A 24,885-nucleotide genomic window follows, 5' to 3' on the forward strand; every position below is an offset into this window, starting at 1 on the left:
AAGACCATCCTGAATGAGGTCCTCTGAAGCTAAGACACCAGAGTGGGAGCAGCAGGCTGTTTCTTATTCTTGACTCTGCCATATATAGCTGCAAGAACAATGTAACACACAATCTGACACAGTGCATTGAGCAACCCACATGTATGTGTAATATGACACAGTGTAGTGCGCAACAGCGATAAATTGTACGCGATAGCCCTCACAAATATAGGGAGATGTGAGGTACAATGAACCCCCCTCTATACCTTAGTATGCCAGGGTTATAGTAGAATAAAGGGAAAGGTATAAGCTGACTGTAATAGGAAAACAGACAACAGCGCTAGCACAAGTCAATTACAATTGCAGAATTATACAACATAACTGCAGTGGGCACTAAAATCAATTACACAGACCGCAGTGGCTAGTACGATATAGCGCTGTATAAACCTGGCCTTTGGGAGAGGTATACAAGGAGACTGGACCCATCATTCCTGGAGACCTAAATGCAGAAAATGGCTGCAGAGAGTCTGAGGGGGCGGAGGGTGAAGGAAGAGCAGCAAGACCGCAGTGGAATGGCGACCTGAGGGTGGTTCCGCAGGGAGAGCGCCTTCTCCCCTAAGCTGACACTAACCATCGGGTCCCCTGGCTTTAATTGTTGCCCTGCCTCAGTGCTTTTAGTACCCTGGTGGACTAGTGGAGTCCCGGACGCACTGGCATCCACATCAGCGCCTCCTGTCCGTCTCCTGAGACCGGAGGCAAGACTGCGCATAGACGTGGGTCCCCGACAACAGGGATCCTCCTTACCTGTCCCCAGCTGCAGTCTGAGGTCCTGAGAGCCCTGCTAGCTAGGTTCCCCTTGGAGCCCCGCCGGGAGTAACTAGCAGAGGCAGGTGTCATGGCGCCGTGGAGGGGTGATGGAATAGCAGTGCGGACGTCCAAAGGACTGTCACACGCTGCTACTCAGTTAGAATAAATGAAAATAAAATGACATCATAAAAAAGAAGCTTGGGCTGCTTAATAGCCCTACTGTTACAACGGTGATCCAGTTCCTTCTGGACACCAACGAGACTGAGTTGCCCTCAGGCTGTGGGCGGGGTATACGGGGGGAGGACCGAATCATCCTGGGATTGAAAAGCTTTGCTGTTGGTGTCTGGTCCTCCAAGTACCACCTACACCCCCCATTGTCTCCCTGTGGAGCCTTATGGTCCCTGAAGAAATATTTATTAGAAGTGCTGTTGAGACCCTGAGTGCTATTCTTTCACTATATACTACATCTATCTGCTGTAGAGGCACATGGGCATGCTGTGGTGAGTGCCGGATTCTCTCGATTACAGCAGAAATATGTATATATAAATATTGAAATAAATAAATAGAAATCAGCTGTTTGGAAATCCCCCTTTAAAATCCACGCGTTTGCCCCTGTGGGCAATTATATTCTTAATGGGCGCTCAATGTGGCAATTCAAATGTTTTTGGGCGCCCATTAATTATCGAGCTTGCCTTGAACAATTAGACCCGGTTTAGCCGCGTAAAACGACTAAACCCGTCTAAAGTCCTGGTGAGGGTACCCAAACAGCAGTTAGGGCTCCCAAACCACGGACTTGTCGCACATTTTTGCTCGCCACCACAGGAGACAGCGAGCAGAAATGCCGGCGTCGGCGGGTATCAAGCTCGTTTATCGAGATTGTTGCTTCGTTAGGCATCCATCACTGACATCTGCCAGCTCCAACATATAAAGTCCCCCCATTAAATATGCACTTTGAAAGAATGATCAGTAGAAGAAAAAAAGCCAAAAGCAATTACGTACAGGGCTTATTGGTACTTACATACAACAATTTAGAATTGTACAAGTATTAATTTATCATTGCTTACTTCCCCGCGGAAACCATAAGTAGAAATATTAGACAAGTCCTCGAATGACTGCAGTTTACTTGTGGTGAACCGCTCACATACTATCTCCATGTCTTCTTTCTGAAATTAAAAAGCTATATTGTACTATTAAAAACAATAGTAAAACTAATCAATATTTATTGACATTATAGCCGACCAAACAAGCTCAATAATTAAAATCTGATCCAATTGATAGCAAATTTACACCATAAATTGTACACTCTTGGTAATCAGGCGATTAAGTTATTGGCACAGAAACGTAAAGGCCAAAATGTTATAACTTGTATAAACCATATGTACTGTACTGATAGTGAATGCATAACTAATACTTTAGGTATAGTGTAAGGAGATATACAGTCAGGTGCATAAATATTGGGACATTGACAGAATTTTCATATTTTGGCCTCTATTCACCACCACAATGGCTTTGAAATGAAACAAACAAGATGTGCTTTAACTGCCACTTTCAGATTTAAATTTGAGGGTAATTACATCCAAATCAGGTGAACAGTGTAGGAATAAAAATGGTTTCTATATGTGCCTCCCACTTTTTAAGGGGCAAAAAGTAATCGGACTATTAACTCAAAAGCTATTTCATGGACAGATGTGGGCTATTCCCTCGTTATTTCATTATCAATTAAGCAGGTAAAAGGTCTGGAGTTGATTCTAGGTGTGATATTTGCATTTGGAATCAGTTGCTGTCGACACTCAATATGAGATCAAAGAGCTGTCACTATCAGTGAAGCAAGCCATCATTAGGCTGAAAAATCAAAACAAACCCATCAGAGAGATAGCAAAAACATTAGGTGTGGCCAAATCAACTGTTTGGAAGATTCTTAAAAAGAAAGAACACACCGGAGAGCTCAGCAACACTAAAAGACCCGGAAGACCACGGAAAACAACTGTGGTGGATGAGAGAAGAATTATTTCCCTGGTGAAGAAAAACCCCTTCACAACAGTTGGCCAAATCAAATATGTGTCAAAGTCAACAATCAAGAGAAGACTTCACAAGAGTGAATATAGAGGGTTCACCACAAGATGTAAACCATTGGTGAGCCTCAAAAACAGGAAGACCAGATTAGAGTTTGCCAAACAACATCTAAAAAAGCCATTACAGTTCTGGAACAATATCCTATGGACAGATGAGACAAAGATCAACTTGTACCAGAGTGATGGGAAGAGAAGAGTATGGAGAAGGAAAGGAGCTGTTCATGATCCAAAACATACCACTTTCATCAGTGAAGCATGGTGGTGGTAGTGTCATGGCGTGGACATGTATGGAACTGGTTCCCTTGTATTTATTGATGATGTGACTGCTGACAAAAGCAGCAGAATGAATTCTGAAGTGTTTCGGGCAATATTATATGCTCATATTCAGTCAAATGCTTCAGAACTCATTGGACGGCGCTTCACAGTGCAGATGGACAATGACCCAAAGCATACTGCAAAAGCAACCAAAGAGTTAAGGCTAAAAAGTGGAATGTTAGGCAATGGCCAAGTCAATCCCCTGACCTGAATCCGATTGAGGATGCATTTCACTTGATGAAGACAAAACTGAAGGGAAAATGTCCCAAGAACAAGCAGGAACTGAAAACATTTGCAGTAGAGGGCTGGCAGAGCATCACCAGGGATGAAACCCAGCGTCTGGTGATGTCTATGCGTTCCAGACTTCAGGCTGTAATTGCCTGCAAAGGATCTGCAACAAAGTATTAAAAAGTGAAAGTTAGATTTAGGATTGTTTAGTTTGTCCCATTACTTTTGGCCCCTTAAAAAGTGGGAGGCACATATAGAAACCGTTGTAATTCCTACACCGTTCACCTGATTTGGATGTAATTACCCTCAAATTAAATCTGAAAGTTTGCAGTTAAAGCACATATTGTTTGTTTCATTTCAAAGCCATTATGGTGGTGAATAGAGGCCAAAATATGAAAGTTGTGTCAATGTCCCAATATTTATGCACCTGACTGTAGGTGCTGGGTGATGTCAGGAGTATGATGCACAGGATGGAAAGATTTGCACAATTGTAATAGCTATCTGCAGAATATATATGTCATCAGGAATGTAGATAGAACTTTGTGGACCCCATAGCAACATTTTGAGGGTGCTCCCAAACTAATGCTTCTAGAGACACCTCTCTTCACACTCAGTTGTTAATTATAAGCCCTATAGTAGTGCCCTACTTCATTTTATACCCCCAGTAGTGCCCTAGTGCTCAGTCCTCAGGACCACAAACAGTGCATGTTTTCCAGGACTCCTCACAGAATCACAAGTGAAATAATTTGCTCCACCTGTGAATCTTTTAAAATATATTAGTGTGCAATGACTACACCTGTGCACCTGCTAGGTGACCTGGAAAACGTGACCTGTGTGTGGTCCGGAATACAGAGTTTGAGAACCACTACCCTAGTGCATTCTGTACCCCATAGTAGTGCTGTAGTTCACATTATACCACAGAGTGGCCCCAGTTCATCTTATGTCACATCATAGTGCCTCCAGTTCACAATAGGCCACATTGTAGTGCTGCCGATAGACATTATGCCACACAATGCCCCCAGTTCACACGATGCCAGAGTATCAACAGTTTATATTATGCCACATTACCGTCCCCCCAATTCAGATTACGCCACATTATAGTGGCCCTGCACAATATAACATCCACTACAAGCATCCTGTTTAACATTATAGCATCTACTACACACACCATTCACTGAAATTGGAAACTCACTAGATAATGTCTTATCTAGTGCTTCATCCTTATTGGCAACTATAATCTGCATGGCAGCCCCATGTCTGCAGGGCCTCTACAGCTAAGCAGACTTCAGTTTACAGGGTAAAGACAGGGGAAATGGGGTGGCAACCAACCAGCTCCTACCTGGGGGGTAATGCCAGATTCATGGGTGGGCAGCACGTGCCCACCGCTGTTTTTAGGTATTTTTTTATTATTATAGCTACTGCCGCTGGGCGGCTATTTCAGCTGCTGCAGCTGGCAGCCGGAAACATAGCAGCTGCAGCACCAGCACCATGATTGGAGGCTGCACAATTCAGCCTCCTGCTCTGCAAGCTTTACGGCTGCTTGTAAGATGCGAACGTAACATAATGACGTCACATCACTCATACTATGAACAGGAGACACAGGACATGGTGCAGCAGTCAGCTATCCCTGCGGAGGTGATGTGAAAAGACTAAGGTGTCTATGTACTAAGCAGTGATAAGTGACATAGTGAAAAGTGATAAGTCTGTGATAAGTGCCAGCCAATCAGCTTCCAACTGTCATCTCACAGGCTGTTTGAAAAATTACAGTTGGGAGCTGATTGGCTGGCACTTATCACAGACCTATCACTTTTCACGGCTTAGTACATAGACCCCTAAAGGAGAAGTGAGGTGCAATGACTAAAGGGCAAGGCGGAAAGACTAAGGGCAAGGCGGAAAGACTAAGGAGACTATGTGAGGTGCAATGACCAGGGCTATTTTTGAGAAGGAACGCAACGTAAGGAATTCCCTAAAAGGTCTTTAAAAAAAAAAAAGTATGTAAATCAAGAACGGTGTTCCCAAACCGCCTGTCAGTACAGCATACAGAGGGCAAGCAGTGCTTTGGGCCAGTTCCTGTGAGGTATGATTTCCACCAGCTGGCACTAGGCAGCAGAGAGCACATCCTGTAACAAAGCTAGTGCAGAGTTGTTGTGCCGCTGGTCACACCCCATGCTACTGCTGCTCCGGTAGTTGCACTTTGGAAGGCTCTGCCAGTTCATCACCCCAAAAAGGTCTGTCGTGTCTCAAGACTGAGCATAGCCTCCAGAAGCTCCATCCAGAGCTCCCTCTGTCTGCCACTGCTGTTCACCTAAGAAAGGGTGCTGCTGCCTCGCATCGTGATCGTGAGTGGGGACTCACGATTTTGGCATATTTTACACGATCTGTCGTTCCAATGCGTCGCAATCGGCCAGATCGGGTAAAATATCGCTATGTGTGTGGGCAGCTTTAGAGTTTGGCTAGGTCGGTTCAGGTTTCCTCCTCCTTGAGAAAACTTTTGGAACCTTCTTCGAGAGCATTGGGGGATCCTTCCAGAACCCAGTTAGGTAGTCAAAAAAGGAAGCTCCGGCTTCTAGCGGTTCTCCAGTCAGGGGAGGATTCTAACTCAGAGGTGTCCACTCAAAGGGGTGGAAGACAAGCAGATTTTAGATGGCCCGGAGGTCGAGGTTTCTTCCCTTACAGGAGGAGGATTCTACTGATTCACCAGGGGTAGGGGCCTTGATTACAGCCGTTCGCCAGGTGTTACATATTTCTGATGCAGGTTCCAAGGAGTCTTAGGTAACCTCGCTCTTCAGGAGGAAGCAGAAACAACCATTTCATTTTCTTTCTCCACAGCTGGAGGACTTCTGGTCTGTGGCATGGCAACTCCAAACTGTACGTCCAAGATCTCTAGATCACGCTTTTTTCTTTGTACCCACTACCTGCGGCAGTTCGAAAAAAGTGGGAACCTCCTCCCTTAGAGGATCCTTCAGTTTCCCACCTTTCCAAGAAAGAAATTCTGCGCTGGAGTGCAAGTTCAATTATATTTATTCATATCATATATTATCTCAATAAAAACAGCATAAGTACAACATGTACCACTTTGGACTCTTATATGCACTGTTCAAAATAAAAACAAATGTAACCACTACTTCTATATAGCAAGTGGGAATGTATCCATTACATACCATAAAACATAACAGCTTGAAAAATAAAAATAATTAGCAGCATTCTGTACATGACCATATAATATAAACCTGTATCTAGGGTATTGGCAGCTTGAACGAGTAAAATGTTCCTTATATCCATTATCTAGGTGGTTGTTCCCAAAAAGACCACTTTTGTATTTATTTATATTGTGGATATCCAGGTAATCCTCCTAGTGCATATGGAGAATAGAAAAATCAATATATTGCCTCCAGGTAATAGCTAGAGTATACAAGCATATCCAGATAAATTAAATGTCCCAAACACTGACGGCAAGCAGGGGCGTTCCCCTAGAGCAGGTCAGGGTAACATAAGATCAGGTCCAGCCTGACTCACCATCCGCTGATATTAGCTGGCAAGCGGGAAAAGCTGTAATTGCAGCGACGCATTCAATCCAGTCTTCAAGCCGGAGCGCTGGCCTCCGGAGCTTTGTCAGGTGTAGTGGTGCTGTGCTACTGACCGCAGTGTGCCTTTTCAGGTGGGTATTAAGGATAGCAATGCGAAGATAGTAAAGCACCAAGAGCTACAGGAACAGTTGAAAAACCGGCCCGACTCAGCAGATCCTCTCTGCCTGGTATTGTCCAAGGCTCCTTTAGCGACATCCTCAGGGTTGTTGGGAACCATGGTCTTCTCGGCCAGTATGGTAAACACTGCCACTACCTCTACCTGATCTTCGCTTATCTTCTTGAGTACCTGAGATATCAAAGGGAATGGTGGAAAGATGTATCCCAGGTGAAACTTCCACTTTATTGATAGTGCGTCCACTGCTTGTGTCCCTTCCATCTGGTACCTGGAGAAAAACCGAGGGAGTTTTGTATTCCGGTTTGTCGCCCTTAAGTCTATCTCAGGAACACCAAATTTTCTTATTTCTTGAAAAGCTTCTGCATTCAACTCCCATTCTGCTGATATGATCTCCTTGCGACTCAAAAAAATCGTCTGTCATACTTTCTATCCCTGGAACATGAACCGCTGAGATAGACTGAAGTTATCTTTCTGCCCAAGACATAATTCTTCTTACTTCCTCCATCATACTCTTGCTCTTGGTGCCCCTTTCTAAGTCAAAATAATTGGTTATGATCGTTGTGCAATTATCGGACGATCTAAGTGTCTATGGTCTAACGATGTGTTTCCACGACGCTACTTTGCGTCGCGCAATCCGAAGCGCTAAACTGCGTATTCACAACACATTCACTGATGCACATAACGCACACACAGATAAATGTATATATACTTCTATACACGGACGCTCATATGCGTACGCACATACCTCACACATGGACGCTCATTTGTATATAGTTGCTATTTCAACACACAGACGCACATATGCGGACGCATATGTGCAAGATGGTTCCCATTCACAATAGTTACTAATCTGAGTTATTAAAGGTATTTTTAACTAATAATTATGATATAATATGCACTTAAATGAGATCTAAAGTTTAGAGCATAGTGGACATGTCATGTTTGGTATCATACTAAATCCCTGTTTATTTGCAGACTCTCGTTCCTATCAGCAAAGGAGACGCATCTTGCATCCGCTAGTTATGGATGATAGGGAGTTATTGCATTGAATGTTAGTATCTATATGCAGTGTTGTAGCTAGTATTAACCAGTTGTTCGGCGGGAAACTACACAAAGAGACCGTTGGAGAACCGAGACATGCCCCTGATGACACCGTATGAATCAACCAATGACCAGATCATTCTGAAGCAAGAACCAATTGAAACCTGTCAACTAGTTCTTTTGTTAACCTAGAACTCTGTAAGGAATATAAGCTGCGACACGACTCCAGTGTACAGACATCCTCTTTGATGACCACAGATTTCTGGATTGATGACTGTATACTGGGACCAGTGCGCATGCGTATGTATCGGCTTGTACTATTATTGATTGCTTTTTACTCTAATTGTTAAATCTTTCACCGTGTTACTTTTTCTTTACATAAATTTTTGTGCTTTGGAACCACATGATTGGCCTGTAAAGCAATTCTTTCTTAAGCTACTTGCAATGCTAAATAGCGACTATTAGGAATCAATACCCCCTTGACGATTCAGGTAGGCTACAACAGTCATATTGTCTGACAAAATCTTCAGATGAGAACCTCTGATCTGTTCTCTGAAATACATCATTGCGTTCCAGACTGCTCTCATTTCTCTTAAATTTGATGATAGCAGCCTCTCCTGGGGAGACCATTGTCCCTGTGAGATTAGATTTAATAGATGTGCTCCCCATCCTGTTAAACTTGCATCTGTAGTCAGTCTTAGATACTCCAACTGTGCTAACAATGTTGATCTCTGTTCCGCTTTCAACATCCTCCACCACATTAATGATTTTTGTGTGTGCTGTTCCATTCTTAAATAATGATTTAGAGATAATCCTCTTCGGGTAAACTTTAGGATATTCCACTGAAGATCCCTCATACGCCATCTTGCCCACGGTATAATCCCTATATTTGAAAACATCAATCCCAGCAGAGAGACCGCTGTCCTTAACTGTATTCTTCTGCATTTTAAGACAGACCAATCATTTTCTGAATATTTGCAAATCTGTCTACTGAGAGTAATTTCGTATCTGTATTTATTTGTACCCCCAGGAACTGTAATTGCTTTACTGGTATCAATCTGCTCTTTTCCCAGTTTACTATCCATCCACTTAGTTGCATGATTTCTAAAATCTTGTCCCGATTGCTTCTTATCTCTGATGCAGTTCTTCCTGAATTCAGGATGTCGTCCAAGTATGGCCATATTGACAGGCCCTGCTTTCTTAGATAAGCTATTATTACTGATAAGACCTTTGCAAAAGTCCTTGGAGAGGATGTTAGTCCGAATGGTAGACATGTAAACTGGAAATGACTGTTTTGAATACAAAACCTTAACTAGCTTTGATGCCGAGGCCAAACTGGAATGTGGAAGTAAGCGTCTTTCAGATCTAATGGCGTTAGAAAATCTCCTCTCTTTACTCCGATTGGGATAGTTTTTAAAGTTTCCATCCGAAACTTTCTTGTTTGAAGAAACTTGTTCAGGTCTCTTAAATCTAATATCGTTCTGAACTGTCCCGATGTTTTCTGTACCAGAAACATTTGAGAATAAAATCCTTTTCCTCTTTCCATCTGAGGTACTGGTGTTATTGCTTGCAAGTTGATTAACTCCTTTGTACTTTAATTCTGATAATGGAATTTGTGAGACCAGGAATCGGTCCTCTCTGGGTAACTTCTGAAATTCTATTTGATATCCTTTTGAGACTATTTGCAAAACCCATCTGTCCTGGGTAATTGTTTTCCACATTTCCGCAAATTTCAGCAGTCTTCCCCCTACTGGAAATCTGGGGTGAAACTGAATATAGTCATTGTCTTTTTCCATAAGGTCTCCCTTGATTTTGACTAAATGTCTGTCTTGTCATACCTGATGAGTATCTTCTATTATACTGTCTCCCTGGTCTGTAATCTCGTACTGCTGTTTAGAGGTCTGTGCCTGATATCTTGTATATCTATCTTGAGGTGTAGATTTCCCACCTGTTATTCTCTGGATTAATGCCTCCAATTTATTTCCAAACAACAATGATCCCTCAAAAGGTAAATTTGTTAGTCTATTCTTTGAATGAGCATCAGCCGACCAAGAGCGAAGCCATAATGCTCTTCTAGCAACTACTGTATTAGCCATTGACCTTGCAGTAATTGCTGTCACATCTAAAGAAGCTTCACATATATATTCAACTGCTCTTTGCATTATTTCCAGATTCTTTAACAAATACTGGGCCTGATTCAGACCCGGACGCTATTTGCAGACGCTCGTTCTTAAAAAAGGGGCCGGATATTTAAATTGAGCGCTCGCTCTTTGCGGTGTGTTGACGCCTCTATGTCTGAGCGAGTGTCCGAAAAATGCGCTCGCTATTTTGTAAAGACGCCCCTTTGCCGTTCGCATCACACGTCATCTGCGTTATTTATTAGATTAATCGGGAACATCGAAAAGCATCTGAACTGCTTGCAGTGCTTTGTGGTAGGATTTACTTCCCGCTATCACTGCGAGCAGTTCAGACTAAAAGACAACCAAGTGACGTGGTCGATGACGCTCCTTTACTAATTATGCACTCCCATTAAACGCCGTTTTGACAGTTGGGCACGCCTGCGTTCGCATCTCCACTCCCCCGTTTTCAAGCACCTTCCCCCGTTACCACCCATAAACTGTACATTCTATCAAATTAGCAGCCCCTCGTTTTATGAGCGCACGATTTCCGACCGCAATGACTGGTTTGCGCATGCGCATTGCGAACCATATGCACGTGCAGTTGTGCGAACATCGCTCAGAGCAAACGAGCGGCCACTTACAAGCGGCTCTGAATCAGGCCCACGGTTTTGAGATATTTTCTTCTAGATCAGTATGCATATCAGCACTCCAGAACCTCAAAGCTCTTGACACGGAAGAAATAGCTACACCAGCTCTTAAAGATACCGTTGAGGCAACATATCCTCTTTTTAAAGAGGTCTCTATTCTTTTATCCATTGTGTCTTTAAAAGAAGCCCCATCCTCAAAAGGAATAGTTGTCTTAGATACCATTTCTGCTACTGGAGCATCCACTTTAGGGATAGTACACCATATAAGAAAATCTTCATCCCTAAAAGGGTACATACGGTCAACTCTTGCTAAATTTCCCTCCCGTTTATCCAGATTCTGCCATTCCTTTAGCACAATATCCTTCATAATCTTACGTATAGGATAAACTCTATTCTTCAAACAATAAATCCTGTTGTACATCAGGTAGATCCTTATAGTAAAGATTTATAAATATTTTTAACACTATTTCTACGTTACCCATATTAAACGATCTTGTATCCTCATGAATTTCACCAGACTCATCACTAGATATTTGTTCTACTCCTTCCATAGCACATTGCTCAAAGTCATCATATCCCAGACTTGTCCGAGACCTTGACCTCTTAAACCCCTGGATAGTTAAGAATTCCTCCTTTGATACAAAAAAGACCTTTTCATCCACTCCATAAGCTCCTGAATTTGATTCACTTGCTGACTTTGGCTAGGTGGAGATTTAGGTTTGCAGAGATCACAAAACACCATGGGCCTGATTCAGAGCCGTTCGCTATTTGCGGTCGTTCGTTCAAAAACAAGGGGTGGCTATTCAAATGATCAGTTCGCAAATTGCAGTCTGTTCACGCCTCTAAGTCTGAATGAGCGAGCAAAACATACGCTCGTTTATTTGTTAAAAACGCCCCCTGGCCGCACGCACCATACGTCATGTCCGCTATTTATTAGATTAATCGAGTACATCGACCGGCGTATGAACTGCTCGCTATTCTTGTGGTTGGTTTTTGCTACCACAATCTTGCGAGCAGTTCTGGCTATAAAATAACCCAGTGACGTGGTCAATGACGCTGCTGTATTAATTATGCACACCCATAAAACGCCCGTTTTGACCTTTAAGCACGCCTGCGTTCGGATCTCCACTCCCCATTTTCAAGCACCTTCCCCTGTTACCACCCACATACGCCTCATTCTGTCACTCAAAATAGCAGGCATTCGCTATATTGCGAGCACATGAATTTCGGCCGCACTGACTGGTTCGCGCATGCGTATAACGATCCGTACGCATGCGCAGATGTGCGAACATCGCTCGGAACGAGCGTACTGCCGCTAGCGAGTGGCTCTGAATGAGGGCCTATATCCTGACTAAGATTTATCACATGCTGCACACTTTACATTCATGGGTTACTTCTTAGAAAGACTTTTTGTGTTCTACAGAACTAGGCACACTGCAGTAGACACAAAAATAAAGTTTCTACTATACCTATACTAACTAAACCAAACAGTTGCACTAATCAGGACTTACCCCTTCTGGGCACTGATCGGCTGTTGGGGGGGGCTGCTGCTGTTATTGCTGCTCCATGTCTGCACTTACAGCTCCACTCGGCAGAACTCACACCTGATGTCTTCTCCGGTGTGCGGCGCCATTTTAATAGTCCTTTGATCCTAGTGACGGGTGGGCGCACTGCCTCCTGGGTGTTAATGTCATCCCGCTCTGCCGGCCACGTCCTACACGAGGCTACAGCTGATTCATACTTACCGTTGAATCCTTTTCTCTGAGTCAGGCTGGGGGACACTGGACAGTGGGGTTGTAGGTTAGCGCGCCCTAACCAGTGGGTTTCTCACACATTTCTGCTTGCACCCTCCTGAGTGCATGCAGAAATTCCGACGCCGGCAGCTATCGCGCCCTGACAGAGCAACAATTGAATTGCTCTGTCGGGCATCTTAAAAAAAATGGCGCCAGCAAAACATTTGAATCACGCCGTTGGGGTCACAGCACCGCGGAGGGGTGATGGTGTGGCAGCACAGACGTCCTGAGGAAAGTCTGGTGCTGCTCGCCTGTTTGGTAAAAAATAAATGAAATCAGAATATTAAAGCATGGGCTGCTTAATGCAGCCCCCTGTAATAATGGTGGTGCAGCTCCTGCCAGACACCAATGAAACTGAAGAGCCCTCAGGCTGTGGACGGGGTATAGGGGGAAGAATAAGAGCATCCTGGGATGGAAAAGCTTTGCTGTTGGTGTCTCCCAATGTCTCCCTGTGGAGCCCTATGGACCCTGAAGAAAAAAAAAAGGTACTTTTGCCACCCGTGGCCAGAGAAATCCATTTGTCCAGCTCTGGACCAAATAAGGTATCTCCGGTAAACGGGAAGGCTTCCACTGCGCGTTTCCGCTCCAGCATCCGTCTGCCAAGTGCGAAGCCACAGGGCACAGTGGGCTGTCACCGCTGAAGGAGAGATCCAGGACCCTACCTGTCCAATCTCTCTCTATGCATAGATAAAACAGGATATTCACCTTATGCATGGGGAAATTGGCTTTAGAGAAGAGCTTTTTGTTCATCTGTACAACCGGTCAGGGTAGCAGGATTAACTGTTTCCTATTAATAGTTATGAATTTATAAAAAGGTATATCTCCCATTACACTGCACCCTTTAAATTAAACACAAGATTTAAGTTACAGGTTACACTTACAAACAAGACAGGGCGGCTGTCGATGTTGATTGACAGCTCGTCCCGTTTTGTGGGCGTGTAGGGGGGGGGTTGCTGCACAAACGCAGGCATTCCCTTAGGAACGTCTGGCGTTTGTAGGGTGGACTAACTGACATCACAACTAATGTCAGTAGTGGACTTCCAGCTCTATTAGAGCAGGAAGTCCACTCGGCCTTGCGGCAGCTAGACCCTACCCCAGGGTCTCGTCGCAAGGCCGATGGTCGCGATTATCGCGATGGTCTCCTGGCCGCTCGCACAAGCTGTGGGTGGTTTCCCACCACTTTGCGAGCAGCCGGAGGGGAAAAAAAAAACAAAAAACCACATACGCCCACATTCCCTGCGAGCGGCTGCCAGCTGCGAGCGGCTGCCAGCTGCGAGCGGCTGCCAACTGCGAGCGGCTCTGAATCAGGCCCTATGTTTTTTAACTGTGTTTTTATGTTTTTTGGGATTTTCTTATGAACATTATCGAGGACTGTTTGTATAGACGCCTATTTATACCCTGTATGGACGCCTATTTGCACCTCGCAAGCTGACTCCCCCTACCCTAGGGTCATTATGATGGATTATCACTTTAAATGGAACAGTGGAGGCTTTAAACAGCTATTTCCTGGTTGCTGGAACGCAACTGGAACGCATGGTGGCCATCTTGTTTCCGGTTTCAGAAGTGTAGTGCAGGTGTATGGTGGGAAGGACACCGATTAGCGGCGCTTAACTGCACCTGTGTAAGTATTCAGGGTTTAAATAGCGCGACTTTAGAGCAGAGTACATGCTTCTGACGAAGGACTTCAACTGTCTGAAACACGTTAAGCATGGCTCTGTTTGGCTGGATCCATGTCCTGCTGCACCTGCCGCACTGGTGAAAATTATCTGTTTTCTGGCTGGAGTACCCGGAGCTCCGACCAGGCTGTGTCCCATCATTTACATCCAGTGTAATGGGAGATATACCTTATAGACTCTCAACCATTAAGAGGAAAGAGTTAATCCTGCTACCCTGACCGGTTGTTCAGATGAACAAAAAGCTCTTCTCTAAAGCCAATTTCCCCATGCATAAGGACATTTTAGGATGAATATCCTGTTTTGTATTAATTGTCTTTGAGTGTGATACTATCACTATAAGTTTTATGGAGAGCGCCGGACTCTTGGTGTAACTGTTTTTTTCTTGTGTTACCTTTGGGTAAATTATTGGATGTTTACCTATTTACACTGATTGCGTCTGCACTCTTTCATTTATTGCGCACATTTGTCTATACTATATCTTTTGCATAGATAAACCTAGACAGATAAGCAGACGATTCTCATGTTCGGCTAGAGAGAGAAGATCAGAGCGCGCCTGGGAAGCTGAAACTTCCTGTCCAAGTGCTTCCAGGCTACCGCCAGCTGCTCATCTAACTAGAGCGAAGTGGGAAAGGTAACAGCGGTTTTTTTTTTCCTTCCAAACAAGGAGGAATCCAGTCATTCAGGTATCTCCAAATCAGAGATGTGAAGAACCTCACAAACCGCCAGGATAAGTGCCTCGGCACCCTGTGCGGCTGTTTCAAGTTCCTGTGAGAACTCTTCCACATCCGAATCCTCCCTCATCTCAGCTTGCTCATAAGAGAGATCCATGTCCGACTCCTCTTCTGTCTAAAGACTAGTCGGAAGTGCCAGCTTACTAGCAGGACGGGTTACCGCACTCTGAGGGCTTGGATGAGGAGCCCACTAATTGGACTAAACCCTCCACAGAATGGACCAACCCCTGAGCCCAAGCTGGTTTGTTAGCTAAGACAGATCCCTGGCAGCTTCGCGTTCTCTATGAGAAGCAGCTAACTCAGAGGTTAAATCAGACATAAACCCGGTCAGAGAGAACAGTTATCCAGGACAGAGTAACATTCTGGTTAGATTGGGCCCCAGCCAAAACAGAACTCTCCGACTCACAAGCATCACACAGGGAGGAACCTTCTGAGCAAGCATGCGCAAGCTTCTTTTTACACTTAAAGCATGCAAATAGCTTCTGTGATGTACTTTTTCTGTTGCCTTTGCTGCCATAGCTGTAATGCAATTACACACACAGACCTACAGACAGACCTGAAGCACAGCGACCAACAAACAAGCATCCAAGCAAGGGAGTACAGAACAGCAACTTAAAGCCCTACAGTATAGGAGAGACAGACCATCCAGAGGAGGAGAAGCAGTAACGAAATCAATTAGGGGTATTTGATGTCATCAGAGATCAATTTCGGATGACATCGTCCGTATTCATGTGTTTAATTTTTCAAACAGGTTACTGAATTTACTAAGCTGCAGAATGGCTGTCATTCGTGTGGTTCGATGGTGTATAAATTCGATATCATTTGTATTTAGCATTCGATTTTGACTAACTCGAACGAACAGATCAAGGAGATCCGTGATACATGTATCTGTGCGTCAAAAAATAAACACAAATGCACGGATCTGTGAGATCAGTCTGTGCTTTTGCGTTTTAAAAAATGAAAACCTTTGTAATAATAAAAAAATAAATAAATAAAAAAAACCAGCGTGGCCTCCTCCCTGGGTGTATCTGCATGCGAAACGCTACGTTACAGTGTCAGCGGCTGTAGCACTGTAACATAGTGTTTAGCATGCAGATACAACTGCAGTCACACACGGAACAATATGCATGCTGCATATCATTTTAATCAGCAGAAGTTGCCTGTGCTATCTAGTTGCATCTTTATGCAAATAAGACGCATTTGAAGGTAAAAAGATGCACAAAAAGACGTTTGACCCTACAGAGTCACACTGAGCTCCCGCGTTGTGGTGCGACTTGTAGCGCACGGAGGATAGATGTATGTGGGCACATTTGTACTCTCCTATGTATCCCTGAAACACATCATGTCCCATTCTCCATTAGAAAATAACAAGCAGCACCGGGCTTTGGAGACCCAGTGCTGGTTGTGCTAATTATAGGGGACAAACGACATAGGGGTCCCCTGTATAAAGTACAACCAGCCCCAGGCTATGCAGACCCAGCCCTGTTTGTGAAATCCCATGGTGGAGCAGCCCTTAAAGGTCAGTACTAATGTCCGCTGGTCCGCGTATTTTTGGTTTGATGTTTTGCCAAGCCCTATGGATGCCTACTTTGGAATGAAGAGGACATGATCCATGCATAGGAGGAGGAGAGTATAGAATTTTTTTAGTTACAGGTACCTATGGATTCCTACTGGAGAATGGGACATGATGTGTTTCAGGGATACATAGGAGAGTACAAATGTGCCCACATACATCTATCCTCCGTGCGCTACAAGTCGCACCACAACGCGGGAGCTCAGTGTGACTCTGTAGGGTCAAACGTCTTTTTGTGCATCTTTTTACCTTCAAATGCGTCTTATTTGCATAAAGATGCAACTAGATAGCACAGGCAACTTCTGATGATTAAAATGATATGCAGCATGCATATTGTTCCGTGTGTGACTGCAGTTGTATCTGCATGCTAAACACTATGTTACAGTGCTACAGCCGCTGACACTGTAACGTAGCGTTTTGCATGCAGATACACCCACACTCGCTCACAGAACATAGGCATGCTGCATATCATTTTAATCAGCATTTAAGATGCATTTGAAGGTAAAAAGACGCACAAATAGACACTCGGCGCTACAGTCAGGGGCAGAACTATGGGAGACAATGGAGGCGCCTGCCGCCGGGCTCCACCACTGAAAGGGCACTTCCTTCATTGCCCAAATATATTCACTCCACTTAGGGCTGTAACTATGTACCCGGAGTGTACCGTCATGGCTGCCCAATACATGACACCTCTTTCCGGCACCTGAGAAGCCACCATACCCTAGTGGAAGGCTTCATGTTAGACCATCAGCTGCTGCCTCCTCAGCAGCGACTTTTGTCAGTGTGACACGCTCAGTGCGGGGGGGGGGGGGGGGGGGGGGCTGGGGGCACCAAATTTGAACTTGCCTCCGGGCATCTGGGATGAACTTACGCCACTGGCTACAGTCACGCCACGGCATGGTGCGACTAGAAGGACTGTTTAACGCGCAAGGCGGCTAGATGTATGTGGATCTATCTGTAAGTGAGATATTGAGTGTGAATGCATGTATGTTTTAATAAACTTTTACGGTGTGCGAGTTCTGTGTTTTTTTAAAGTATTTCTTTTGCAGTGGAACTACAGGTACCAGGGAGCCCGCAATGCCCCACTTGCTGGTACTTGTTGTTCTACACGTACCAGCATGCCGGGGAGACTTGCTGGAACTTGAGAGTTCCACATCAAAAGACAATATTTTTAACTCTATCAATCACACCACACTTTACATAATCAACTCGGCACCCACCACTACAGGGGTGCCGGGGATAGCACCAGGCTATCAGTCTAGGCTTGGAGTGCCCTGGAGAGGGGGACCCCTTTAATGGGGGGGTCCCCATCTCCCCAGGGATTCCGGGCCTGGGCTGACTAGCCGTCAGGGGTAATGCTTTGGATGGGGGACCCAATGAAAGGAGTCCCCTGGATGTGGCATTATCCTCCCTCCCCCCCCGCTATAAAAAGTTCTGTGCTGGTTATGGAAGTTACAGGGGACCACTACGCTTTTTGTCCCCTGTATTTACAGAACCAGGACCGGATAACAGCCCAGTGCTGGTTGCGCTAAATACAGGGGACCCCTGCGTCAGTTGTCCCCTGTATTTAGCACAACCAGTACTGGTTGGTTTTTCTTTGGGGTGGGGGGGATGGCATGCCATAATTTTACTTGTTTTTACACAGGCTTTCATTTTTTTTTTTTGAAACAGAAGCACAGACAGATCTCACAGACACGTCCGTGTAACTTTACTTTTTACACACAGATGCATGCGTGCGTGCAGTTTAGTCAGTGATGGTTTGTTCATATGTCAAACTCTAATTGAAAAAGGCGTTCTACTGAGATTTCTATTTGGAGTAGTTTGCGGCCGATTTGCACTATATTTCGGCCGTTATAACAAATACGAATCCTTAGTAAATTTCCAGGTCCTATTGATGTCTATGGCAAAAGGCTTCTGAGTTGGAACGATGGGGTATGTGTCCGAAAACATGTTGTTAACGTCAGTGTTTCAGGTGTTCGACCGATTTTTTTTCTTTTAGACTGGAGCAAAGTTGGCAGAGATTAGCCTTTAGCAAATTCCGAATATGCAGTTCAAGGCCAAAATTGCCCCATTAGATGTAATTCGAGCTTAGTAATTTACCCCTTAAAGGGCACATCCACTGGACGGTCTACTCCCTGTCCAATCTCTAAACGATTTTCCCTTGAAATATTATCTTTCAGTCTCAACGATTTGCAAACTCTCTTTAATAGAGCAAGTGAAAATAACCTGCATGTTCAGTCGACTGATGAGACGATCAAACGACCAGCGGGAGCGCGCTTCGTTGATAGTTAACAACCAAACACTTCACGATTTCTAAACGATTTTTAAATGACTGAACGATAACGTCGTTATCGTTCAATCGCCTGCTAAAATCGTACAGTGGATGCCCCCCTTTGGACTCCCTGCCACCTCACAGTACTCTTGTGGTTACTGGAACTGTCTCAATTGCTTACTGGCAGCCGTGATTTGAAGTGGAACCAGGTGCTGAGCAGGGGTGTGTGTGGTCTGCAAAGATGGCGCAGCTCTGAGTGAGCAGGATGTGCCAAAACTTCTGTAGGAGGCCGTCTAAGGGCGGACCATAGCTCTGCTATTGAATCTATGGGAATGAATGCTCAGGCCCCTCACCCTCTGACACACACTCCAGCATTTGTGTGTTCCCCTCTTTACAGCCCCTAAGGACTGTAGAAAAACTATTCCCGGCTCCAAACTGCAGGAGGAGGTGGTGACATCCTCCTCCTGCTCACGCTCTGTAACAGCTGGGGTGGAGTGCATTTGCCTGACTCTGCCAAGCAATTTTACCCTCCGCTCCTGCTGAACAGGAGGGAGGAAAATACATACCACTGCTGCGGACGAGATACCGTGCGGGGGAGGAGCCAAGCAAGGGACCCTGACACTATTCTCGGGCAGCTGTGGCGGGCTCCGCTGGGTTTGATTACCCTCTTCAGGGACACCAAACACAGGCTCCAGTAGCCGTGGCAGTACCCACGTACCAGGCAGAAAGCCACAGTAAGCAGTCTGCTTGGCTTCACAAGTGTCTTACTGAGGCGAAGCAGTGAGAAATAACAGAAATTAACTTCTCGGCTGCCAGAGTGTGGGTGAGAATATCCCCCCTCCATCGAACCGTGAAAGTCCAGCAACGCGCTGTGGGTTGTCTACTAGCCGACCCCACTACTCAAGCACAAGACCTCGCAACGTGAGATCAGATGCGCAGACAGACCCCAAGGGACGCCACCATCGGACAGAACACTTAATAGCAGGTATGACTAACAATACGTAAAAAAAAAAAAAACACAATAAACCATAAAAGCGCACTTGTCGTTTCTTAGTAACATCTTTGTTAGATGTTTGCAGATAACTGTAGAGGAAATTTCTTATCTCTATATTATCTGCTTTTATACATACCGATGTTTGATTTAAGTGTTAAATAACACTTGTTATAGCACATTTGACACATCATCTCTTCATACAATTCAACTTCAACTCTTCCGTGTGATCCATTCTACTACTAGTGTTCAACTATGGAAATAGCATGAGTGTACGCTTGATTTTATGCACCTGTAGGCAAAGGGTGTGACAGAAGTGGCTAAACCCACTAAGTAGAAGGGTGTCCACATATGTATGGCCTTACAGTGAATGTTGTAGTTGATTGCAGGATATCTCCAGTATTTTTTACTCAACACCACCCATCGTACTTGGGGGGCTGTTTATCAAAACTTGGAGAGAGATCAAATTATGAGAAATAAAAGTACTAACCAATCAGCTTCCAATTTAAATTTTGCAAGCTGTGTTTATAAAATTATAGTTAGGAGCTGATTGGTTGGTCATTTATTTTTTACAATTTTATCTCTCTCCCAGCTTTGATAAATACCCCCTTGGACTCTAAGACACCAGGAAAAGCATGAAATAATGTATGCTTACCCTAATTCCGCAACCATTGTCCTGAATTTGAATTAATTTCATCCCACCTTCTTTAATGGTCACTTGAATGCTGGTTGATTTAGCATCTAAACTGTTATAAGAAAGAAGAATAAATTAGCTTTCTTTAATAATTGTGGATTACTGTACAAACATACCTCATGATCAATGTGTGGTACATTGTAATGCACTAAAGGGGCAGAATTTTCAAACCTCCAAATAGAGACAAGTGAAAGTGTTAAGCTGCCTATCCACTAGGCGATTAAATTGAGCGATTGAATGATAACGATATCGTTCATTAATAGTTTGCAAATTGTTCACCAAAATGTCTAAAACAACCAGCAATGCGCGCTCCCGCTGGTCGTTTTAGACATCCATCAATGGACAAACATGCTGGACAATGTTGAGCATGTTAGCAGATGATTGATGTTCCTACACTGAACAACTGCTCGGTCAGTGTAGGCACATCACAGACTGACAAACGACTGCACGATTACAATGTCGTAATGGTGAAGTCTTTTGCCTGTCTTCTAGTAAATGGGCAGCATAACCCATAGCATCCAATCAGGTTGTATATTTTATAGAATGTACTAGATAAATGCACCTCAACTTGTCTTTTTTAGAAGCTTTGATACAATTTTAAGATTACAAATAATTGAAAACTGCACACTCATACTTTTTACTGGCATACCAGCATGTAGTGATATTCACAGCATTGCCATGCAGTCCTCCAATCTGGGAGATATGGCAATACAAACTAAACATTATTTAAAAAAAAAAAAAAAAAGGATACAATCGTGCAGGCACAACTGGATTTAAATTGGCAATTTGTTTTTTTATAGTCAAAAAACAAAATTGTGTCATTAATTCCAGCTGCAATTTTGTCAAAATAAAATTTTTAAAAAGTCAGCTGCTAGTGCACATTTGGCAATCCGTGTTTTTGTTATTTAGCAAAGTATTTTAGTTTTTAAATTAGATAAAAATAGTCCAGGCAGGTCCCAATGGCACCATTTACCCATTGTGAGGTAAGTTGCCGTTTTAAAGTGCAAAGACTGAAGGGGCTGATGCAGACTTGAGCGCATTTCGCCCATAATTCCTCCCATATTGCATGCAAGCAACTAAAGGGGCAATTCAAGTAGCCCTGATAATGCGATAAGTTAACGCGCGTTAAAGGAATTGCACCTTTCGCGGGTGATTTGTGCTTATCGCAGCTATGCACAACCTCGTTTTTTCCTGCAATCCATTTGCAAAAGACATGACAATCATTTTTTGCGATGGTAGACGCAAAAGTATAGGTATATATAGTCACAGCAAGGTAGTGTTGCACACCGGCGCACAGATATGTGTTCCCCAAAATATTGTAATAATTTCTTACATGCACTTTAATGCTTTATTCAAGCAATCATATTCCTCCAAGAGATATTGACCCCAAGAAAAACATATAGCATAATACTGTTTCAGAAATAAAATATTTTAAATGATGCCAAGTATTGTGCTCACATATAGATTGTCAAAATGTGCATATATCACCATATCCTAGGCATTTCTTTTGTTGAAGCTTTATATTTCTTCAGTATTCGTTTTAGGATCTCAAAGAAAGAAGACTATAATAGTGCAATATTGTTTTTGAAGCAATAAAACACATTTATTTAACATCACACAGAAAAATAAAACATCAGGCACATATCACCATATCCGTGGTAGCAGCAGACAGAATGTTATCCCTTCAACTGGAAAATATAAAGGTTGGAGTCCCCAAGTCCCAGAAACCTGTTTGCTCCAATCCTCAGAAAAAGGAGACTGCCACACCACCACCAGCGATATGTCCTGTAGAAAACCTCAGCTTAACGCGTTTCAGACACTAAATGGTCCTTCTTCAGAAGCATGAGGTTGAACTAAAATGAACTCCTATAAATACCCGCCTTCATTAACCAATTATTACAGACAAAAGACTGAACCAGAAGCGCGCTGACGCGCGCTCCGTCTTCCAATCCCGGAAGTGCGTCATCAGCCGCAGTGTCCATGTGAGTAAAGTCCCCACTAGACCGGAGGGGAATCCAGTGTGCCGTTCTCTTCATTTTCCGGAAGTGCGTCACCGCATATGACGATTCGTCTGCCAGCACTGTTGGTCAATCGTGGTTACTTCCGCGTTCCATTTCGCCGAAAGTCGTTTGGGCACACAAAATGGAGTCCATAAAAAGAACATGATAGAAACTAGAATTAGTGTATTTAAAAAAAAGGGGTAAAACGAGACTGTTTACTCTAGGTCTGGCGGGGGCAGGGCGCCGGACCTAGAGAAAGGGTACTCTGGCGTGGTCCCGAAAAGGGGGCATGACCACAGGAAAAGGGGCGTGTCTTTTAGACTCGTCACCTTTTCATCAGTCTTAGAGGAGTGCCAGATAAAACTGTAAAACATGCCTGTCCTTTTAGCGGCACCCTGCTGAAACAAGGGGTGCTGGGTGCAGTGTTCCGCGGGTGGGAAAAGTCACGGTGAAACAATCACCATTGAGTGAATAGATGCCAAGTGCATGCACGCAGCACCTTTTTCAATCTCCAGGGAGATCTTTGTGGCTGTCCAGGATCTCCGTGAGTGCTTGGCATGCCCCCCTCAATAACAAAGAAGGGGCATATCTTAAGGATACCTTTTTCAGTGATCACAGCCCTTTTTTGGACAGTCGCAATCGTGCCTATTGTCACGCTAGGTGCCCTGCCTCTCTCCGAGCCCGACATGAATAATATTTATCATACTGTAGTTTATACTGTACCACTATCAGTGTATACACTACCATGACCACTCACAGGACCATTATAAAATATGGTATCACCACCATGATGTATACAGTACCTTTACCATGCACAGCACTGTTATGGAGCATACACACGGTCAGATTTGTCAGATGAACGATTGAACGATTAAACGATTTGAACGATTTTACCAAAGTTTTGAACGATTTGAACGATTTTTGACTGCATTAAAATGAATGGAATCGTCCAAGTCTGACTGCAAACACATCAGATATCAGAAATCGTTATCTGACCATCGGGAACGCGCATCGTTGATCGTCCATCGTTCAGGCATGTCAGATATGAACGATTTTCCTTCAGATATGAACGACTGAACGATTTTTAAATCGTTATCGTTCATATCTGAACGAAAAATCTGATCGTGTGTATGCACCATAACCAAATAATCCTTAGAGATCTGTCAGTGACGTGTAACAGATACAACTGATGGATCAGGAAGAGTGTACATACTACATACAGGTCACAGCATGCATAAACATGTGTATAGATTTCATTGCACCGCATATATAGATATCATATAGTGGTGTGCAGTAATATAGCCGGACAATGCAGACGTGTTATTTGCAGCCAGGGATTACCAGTTCTCCAGCATTTCCTTTATGGCATTAGCGGGTCTCTGAATCACCTCCCCGGCAGCGATTCGATTCACCACGGTTTCCTCCAACCGGCGGATCACACCCGTCGAGGGCGGCATGATAGCTGTCTATGTCCTACAGCAATATAGTCACACATTCATCATACACACATGTAGTACGCGTTCACAATAACATGTGTCCGGCTCCAGCATGTACACACACACAGACACAGACAGGGTTACGCGCAGTCTGTGACAATGATATCTTCCCACCACACAGCAAACACCAATCAGCGGTACGGGAGGGCGTACTAACCAGACTCCGCTTTATTTCATGCAGGAAAAAAAAGTGTCTGTTATTGAGCTGTTGCATAGACGACTGTAGTATCGGCCATATTGTTGGAGATCATGTTTATAGTTCTATAGGCAAAATGCTGATCCACCAAGAGGAAACCCGGGAAAGTGTGTAACTGTAAATAAATAGTTCTCTTCTCTATAGAACGCTGCTGCTAAACTAGTACTTGTGGCAGGTTACAGGATGTGGAGACTCAAAGTTTTCCAGACCCTTCAACATGACCCCTACCCACATGGTAGTGTCTAAATCCCCTTCACGGAGAGGACCTTGACATCAGCCAGTGTCCTGCGTCATTCCCTACCATCCAAGTGGGCATATAACCATGTAGTGAGCCACCGAGCCCGAAGAGTGGCGAACCTTTCCACATACCTCCCAACATTTAGCCAGCCTGCCGAAAAAAAGGTGTGGCTTCGGGGAAAGGGTGGAATCTATGAAAAACAGGACGGAGCCGCATCGCTTCCACCGTTTTCGTCACTATGGGGGCGTAACAAGCACTCACTGAGATGCTGGGCAGTCCCCAGGCTCTCCCTACACGAGTGAACAGATGCCTTG

General features: G+C 44.2%; 2 protein-coding genes across 4 annotated transcripts in view; both read right to left on the minus strand.

Moving 5' to 3' along the window:
- The window catches only part of MLH1 (mutL homolog 1), a 119,912-nt gene that overhangs the window by 94,326 nt on the left and 701 nt on the right, over positions 1 to 24,885 (minus strand). The window contains exons 1-3 of one of the 3 annotated variants that reach the window (XM_088464223.1): positions 23,983 to 24,262; positions 20,603 to 20,693; positions 1,851 to 1,949 (exon numbers count right to left, since the gene is read on the minus strand). In XM_088464223.1, the coding sequence (XP_088320349.1) occupies positions 1,851 to 1,949; positions 20,603 to 20,693; positions 23,983 to 24,098 (306 nt within the window). In that variant the 5' untranslated portion in view covers positions 24,099 to 24,262. Of the gene's footprint in view, positions 1 to 1,850; positions 1,950 to 20,602; positions 20,694 to 23,982; positions 24,263 to 24,885 lie in introns of those variants that run through there. The other 2 variants (XM_088464232.1, XM_088464227.1) reach the window with 2 other exon arrangements.
- Positions 9,977 to 15,208, minus strand: LOC148535212 (lamina-associated polypeptide 2, isoforms alpha/zeta-like). Its single transcript, XM_088464399.1, has 4 exons — positions 15,101 to 15,208; positions 11,385 to 11,612; positions 11,030 to 11,305; positions 9,977 to 10,336 (listed from the first exon to the last, which is right to left on the minus strand). Exons 1-4 carry the CDS (start codon positions 15,206 to 15,208, stop codon positions 9,977 to 9,979), a joined length of 972 nt encoding a protein of 323 aa, XP_088320525.1.

The sequence above is a fragment of the Taudactylus pleione genome, unplaced genomic scaffold (assembly GCF_031769625.1).
Source record: "Taudactylus pleione unplaced genomic scaffold, aTauple2 ptg000054l, whole genome shotgun sequence".
NCBI lineage: Eukaryota > Metazoa > Chordata > Amphibia > Anura > Myobatrachidae > Taudactylus > Taudactylus pleione.